General features: G+C 46.5%; 2 protein-coding genes across 2 annotated transcripts; one reads left to right on the top strand and one right to left on the bottom strand.

Annotated features, from left to right (window-relative positions):
• Nucleotides 1-869: 869 nt before the first annotated feature.
• LOC128875508 (uncharacterized) lies at nucleotides 870-1,857 on the bottom strand. Its single transcript, XM_054121142.1, has 2 exons — nucleotides 1,513-1,857; nucleotides 870-1,328 (listed from the first exon to the last, which is right to left on the bottom strand). Exons 1-2 carry the CDS (start codon nucleotides 1,855-1,857, stop codon nucleotides 870-872), a joined length of 804 nt encoding a protein of 267 aa, XP_053977117.1.
• Nucleotides 1,858-2,371: 514 nt separating this feature from the next.
• LOC128875509 (uncharacterized) lies at nucleotides 2,372-3,133 on the top strand. Its single transcript, XM_054121143.1, has one exon. The coding sequence runs from the start codon at nucleotides 2,372-2,374 to the stop codon at nucleotides 3,131-3,133; it is 762 nt and encodes a 253-aa protein (XP_053977118.1).
• Nucleotides 3,134-6,548: the final 3,415 nt, after the last annotated feature.

Raw genomic sequence — 6,548 nt, forward strand, 5'->3', positions numbered from 1 at the left:
TGCTATATTTTACGAATGTAAAGAAAAATATTCTCTTTCTTTGCATCGTCGAGAGCCACAATCATTTTCCCCTCGATCGAAACAACTACCTCGAGGACACTCGAACGGAGAAGGATCCACTTCGATGCGTCAGGGATTATTAAGGTGAAGAAAAAAATGGACGAGCAGAAAGATGAGCATGGAAGAAAAGCGAAGCGTGGAGGTGTTCGTAATCGCGATTGTCGTGGGAGTTCATAAAGGTGTCGTTCGAGCTGTGTGGTCGACTCTGACAATGGTCCTGTGGCCAATAAATTAGGAGGCCACCAGAAAGGACATGCTCCCGATGTACGAAAAATAGCGTGACACGTATGATCACGGCGGTTGGCGGAGGACCAGGGAGGAGACGCTTTTTCCGCTGGGAGCTTGTAAAGAAAAGTCTGCGGTCACAGTTTTCAATGGGACGACAAGTGGCCGCGATATTATACGTGGGACGAATCTCTTCGGACAGAGAAAGGATCTTCACGCGCGGGGAAGACGTCCACGAGATGAAAGGGCAGACGATATTTCACGAGGATGCTGGAAAACGATAGACGTTTTTGGATTTTCGCACGGTTCCGTAGGAAGAATCGACATTTAAACGATCGCCTCGATAAAAGATCGTCCGCAGAAACATAATTTCAGGTGTGAAAGTTAATTCTGTGGCTTCAAATTTAACGCTAAAACCACTAGTTCGCGTGTAGTTATTTCATCCATGATGTATCGTGAACAAATGTTTAATCGTAATCGTTGTACTGGTAACGATAGCTGAGACAGAAATGAGATGGAAACTACAGTATTTGGTGTGCGGTTTCTCAAGAATGTTATCATCATTGTATCGATAAAAAGAACGATTACATTTTACAGTGGCGATAAATGGTCGCTGGTTTGTCGATATGACGGACCTTTGGAAGTGGGATCGCCCAGCATCGTTTCTTCCTCTTCTTTCTTCTCGGCTCTTTCTCGGTGGAAAATTGAAAATCGCAGGGAGAGATCGCCTCGTCCTTCTTCGACGTTTCTTCAGGTACGAGCTTCTTCTGGTCCTTCCTTTCCGATCCGAGGACACTCTCCTTGGCTTGCTGTACTTCCAGTTGCGTCGGCGGTTTCGGAGTCCTGAGCTCCAGCTCGACGTTCCTCTTCGGTTGATCGCTGGAAGATGGCATCTTCTTCACCCTCAACATGAACACGTTTTGGTCGCCCTCGGTCACGCGATCCGTGTGCACTTCCTGGGACCCCGGACGATTCATCACGGGGTATATGGTGAACGTTCTGCACTGGTCGTTCGTGTTCGGACCTCCCGTGCACCGACCAACCTGGACAGGAGAAATTACCACGTTACTTATGACCGATGAACAACTAAAAAAATTAATTCTGAAAATCAAGCATCAATGAACCCATACGAAATTCATGAATCTTGTGAATCTTTGTGAAGTCACAAAAATAAATATCACGAAAATATCGTTTTTCTCTAATAGATTGCAATTAGTGCCATCGTACCTCGTAAGAGATCGCGTGAGGCATGGAGTCTCTATCGTCCTTCCTGGACAAGTAGGACTTGGACTCGACTCGAAACAGGATCCTATTGTTATCAGGCCCCTTCAGTATTTTAGGACCCTCCTTGCTCGAGGGCCTCTGTATCTCCACCACGTCGCAGTCGCACGGAGGATCCCAGTCGCGGGATTTCTTCGATTTACCTTTCTTCTTCTCCATGCGAATTATCAGCTGATTGCCGATCATGGCCGTCCCTATCTCCCTGTAGTACTTGGAGGAGGAATCTTTCGTCGGTTTCGGTGGACATGCTGGCGGACATGGCGCGGCTGGCATCGGTGGACAACAATACATCTTCCAGCGGTTGTTTCGTCGAAGACACTTGGTCCAATTACTAATTGGCTTAAACAAATTATTTTATAGGTTACACGATTACATTTATCCCGAGATCTGGACAAAAGTAACTCGCCTGAGTGATAGTCGGAGGTTACGTGGCACGGATTTCCGAGTCAATTGTAGTCTGAGTAGCGGAACTTGGGATTTAAGGAATCGTCGAATACATGTTTCAAGGAACGGTGGGACAATGCTCCGATCGGCTCCAATCGATAAACTACAGAATCGATTGCTGACATTCGCGAGTTCAGACCAAAGAGAATTTTGGAAAATTCTGACTTTTTATTTGGTGACTCTGATTATAGTCTCTACTCTATAGATATAATATCTCCATGGTTCAGACACGTTCAGGTCGCACAGCCGACATGTCCGCCATGGCACCATCTCCGTTAGCCTAAAAGTCCCTTAAACCCTTCCCCCTTCCATCATGTTGGACCCATACTTCCTCGGATAAGATGAACGAGAATCTTGAAAGATGATCGTGGCGACTCACAAGTGCGGATGTCCGCCGAAGGAGAAGCCACCCTGTTCCCCGTGTTGCGCTTCTCGAGAAAGGGCGAAAGGCAAACGTCCAGCTCGTTCGGGATGGCCCGAGAAGCCGGAAATCGAGGTACCAACGTGCTGTCCGATAAAACCCGAAGACACCTCGCCTTACTCGTCGCGAAAAATTCGTTCCGAGATCGTTGACGCCGGGTTGCCTTACAAGGAACTGGAGGCTGTTATCAACGACAATCGATTGGTGATCAGGACGCAAAAGGAACCCGTCAAGGAGGAGTACGAGCCTCCTTGCGACTGCGTCGAGGATCCACGACCCGGGAGAACGAGCGTGGACAGAACGGAGCAGAAGCAGAGTTCCGGGAATCGTACCGTGACTTTGTATCCTCGAGCGCACTCGTTGGACGAAAGTTTGAACTCTGACGAGGAGACTGACGAGGAAAGCGAAACAGCCAAGGTCAGATCGACGCTTGTCGAGGAGAATCCGAACATATTTCTGCTGAGGGTGAAGAAAAGAAGTAGACGCGGTCAAAATATCGACCTCGAGTTCAGGATACCGCGACCCTGGTCGACGAAGAAACGATTCAAGTACTGCAAGGATGTGTACAGGCCACCAGTGGACGAAGAAACAAAGATGGCGGTCAGTGAGGTTTCCGTGGACGCGGGGAACAGACAGGGAAAGGCAAGGGAGACAGAGAAGGGAAAATCTATTTCTTTCGAGACGAAGAGGAAGAGGAAGTGAACGCTTTTATACCACTGAATGTTAATCGGTACCATCGAACCATGTTTTTTTATACCACTGAACAGCAATAAATACCGTCACCGATTATACCGAAGTTTTGCGAAAAGTAAACAATGCTTGAGAGAGATAGATACTTGTTGCTGTTAAAGCAAGTCGTATTAGTCGCTTATCTGCTAACACGTTAAAATACTTTTGCTCGATTCTAAGTCCGACACCGATTTACACCTGTCTCGAACGAGATCCTTCGCGTTATTGTTCAGACCGGTACTTCAACACCGAGTGCTTGTAAAAAATTAAAGAATAGAATTAATTATCTAGCCACGTCGAATTGCGTTTCAGAAGCTTTCAGGATTTTAAAAAAAAAAACACGTCCAGGCTCCATTCAAGCAATTTGCCTCGAACCAGGTATATCCTGTAGGATCAATGTGATTTAACTTCCTTACCGAACGATGCGACAGGTGCTCAACGCGCCCCTTTCTGGGCGTGGGCACCTTAACACTCGACCATTGATCTATCTCGAGGTGAATGGATTTTGAGAAGCTAGCTAACGGTCCTGGACCGCTATTCGTTTCGCTCTGGCTCCTTTCTATCGATTATGATACATGATTTGTCTCGAGATTACGTCAATTAATACACGTAATTTACAATAGGAAATAGGAAAACGAAGATGGGCTGCAGTGTACGCTCTGTGTTTATCAATGAAGTTTGTCTAAATTAAATTGTCAGGTTTGATGTTACCAAATAAATTTTCTCGTTATAGATACACACGCATGTAAAATTTATTTATGTGCATATTTATTATAGAAAATTTGTACATGCGTATGTATCTATAACGAGAAAATTTGTTTGGAAACATCAAACCTGTCGTTTAATTTAGACAAACTTCTTTGGTAAACACAGAGGGTACGAATATTTCTGTGAATGTATGGGATCCTCGCGACTCTTTTTTCCCCGTGCGCGTCGAACGAACGAGACCAGCGGCGAAGAAAGAGATCTCGAAAAACCTCCGAAGCGATTCTCACGACCGAAAGTCAGGAGTCAGGTGCGCGGATGAATGGCACTATGCATCGATCCCCCATTCACCGGTTTCCTCGGGAACGGGGCCACCCGCCCACCGGGGCCCCATTTTTTCATGTCAGGGAATTAAGAAAAAAAAGGAGCAAGGAAAAACGAAATACCAAGAGCATCGAAAGGACGAGAGGAGACGATATTTCAGCGACGTGCGTGTAACCTGGGTGTTGTCTCGGTTCCAGGACACTCGGAGACTCCGGTGTCGTGGGAGGGCTCGAGTCCTTCGTCCGTATAACGATGATCCGTGAACGGAGAAAAATGTAATTCCAGGTTTACAAAGGGCGATCATGGGCGTCGCTGGACGACGTCCATTGTCGAGTCGTGTAATAGACGAGCAACGTCGATCGCAGGTAGAATCGATGTTTGTTCTCTCTCGCCAGAATTAATGATTGGGATTTTACCGGTGGGTTCCTTTAGGAATCGTTCGTTGTTTGGTAACGAATAGACGTAGGCGAGTGTTCGTGCAACGGCATGCTTCGGATGCCTGTACGTAACGTTGTTAAATAAAGCGTCGAATGCGAGGCAGACTCAGATAGCGCATAGCGAGTAAATATAAGACTTCATATTATATTATATACACAGAGATATTCAAGAAACAGAAAATAATTTAGATACCGACTGTTTTAGATAATCTAGACTGACTAAATTCGTGTTCTGCGCGTCAATAACGACCGAAACAGTCCCGACAAAGTCCCAGGCGAGCTGGGACGTAACACGTACGAAAATATCTGGCCCTGATACGTCTCCATGGGCGACTCTCGTGGAAACGGCGTCGTCCCCTGGTCTTCTCCATTGAAAGTTGCGAAGCTACGAAATGTCCTGATATTCGAGGAGGTCGCATAGAACGGGAGGACAATTCCAGTGCGCGGTATCGTGAGCGATCCATATATCAGAAAGTCAACGCGCCCCGGGTGTGCGTTGCGTCCCGGTGAGCGCGAGAACGCTCGTCGTCGCGCACCTGAAGAGTCCCTAGAGGAGCCCCTTCTCGACGAGAAACGAGGGACAGCTATTAGGGACTAAACGCTTTTTAAACGGGGCCAGGTCCATAGGCTTGCGTATCGAGTGTTGGAGATGCAACAATGACGTGGGCAAACATTCCGATATACAGGACCACCCGTGGCGCGCGCGTCTCTTGGTCCCGAGGACGCCTTGCAACGTAGTCCTTCGCAGGTAACTGCGACGGGGACCGTCTCGAGGCGGTGGTGGAATCGTTGTTGAAATTGTTGGTTATTATTCGATTAAACAGGTAATTGTTGCTAGTTGGGGACATCGATGCTTTACTTTCTGAAGGGCGAGTTTAGCCTTGATCCTTCGTTTATGGTTGGCGTTGTTCGTAAGCTACCGAATTTTTGTCGAATTTACAAGGGAACGAAGCAGCGGCCCCCATCGATCGTAAACGCTATTACTCGACAACATTTCTCGAAAAGATCGTATTCTCGCGTTCGGCGTCCCGTGGACCGTTCGATTATCAAAAGGAACGCGTGAATTCGAGGGAACAGGAAGAACACCCGGCGCGAAGACACCATTACTGCCATCGTGACACAAACGTTCGCGCCAACAATTCATTTTTACGTCAGCGAGGCGGCGACGAGTCCTCCGTCACGAAGAACTCTTTCTTTGTGACTACCGTGACGAGGCGACGGCTGTGCAACCTGTTTGTTTTAGGATCGACTGCAAAGAACAGCAGGGGCTGCTACACGCCTTCCGGAATCCCGGCCACCTAGACGTTAAAGCGACCAGCGCCAGTGTAATCCGAGATTAAGGAGCCCGTGGATCGCTGTAATCCCAGGCACGTTTAAGGGATCGTTTAAACCTGGCCGTAGAATGGAAGCCACCCCTTGTATTCGGATAAGGAGAAAGGCAACTTGTACTTGCTGGAAGGGTGGTCGGAAGGGGTGGAAAGTCTCGAATGGAATCTAAACGGTCCACCTAAATTGTGTATGTTAAATACTATGTAAAATACTATACTTAGTGTTTTTATGTAAGGCGTAATTTTTTTACATTATTTTTAGTTATTCGAGTCTATAAATATAAGAATATAGAAAATTGTCTCGCGAATAATGTCTTAATATTTAAGGGAAGTATTGTTTCCTCCGAATTGAAAATTCCTTCGATCTTCCCTGTACAACCTTAATACTAATTGTAAGTAAGAAAAGTTGAACGGGAGAACATATTGTCGTACATGTTAATATGGTATGTAGTGACATTTTATCCTATATGATAATAAACGGAGAGTATTGTTTTGTTAAAGATTATACTTTTTCATAAGGAAGCGAAATGCGTTGAGAGAGAGAGAGAGAGAGAGAGAGAGAGAGAGAGAGAGAGAGAGAGAGAGAGAGAGAGA

The sequence above is a fragment of the Hylaeus volcanicus genome, chromosome 4 (assembly GCF_026283585.1).
Source record: "Hylaeus volcanicus isolate JK05 chromosome 4, UHH_iyHylVolc1.0_haploid, whole genome shotgun sequence".
Classification (NCBI taxonomy): domain Eukaryota; kingdom Metazoa; phylum Arthropoda; class Insecta; order Hymenoptera; family Colletidae; genus Hylaeus; species Hylaeus volcanicus.

Excerpts from the sequence above, each read along its gene's own strand:
- LOC128875508 (XM_054121142.1), bottom strand. The coding sequence starts at position 1,857 with ATGTATTGTTGTCCACCGATGCCAGCCGCGCCATGTCCGCCAGCATGT. Across the intron at positions 1,329-1,512 it reads CTCACGCGATCTCTTACGAG|GTTGGTCGGTGCACGGGAGG; the intron begins GTACGATGGCAC and ends TCTCCTGTCCAG.
- LOC128875509 (XM_054121143.1), top strand. The coding sequence starts at position 2,372 with ATGATCGTGGCGACTCACAAGTGCGGATGTCCGCCGAAGGAGAAGCCA.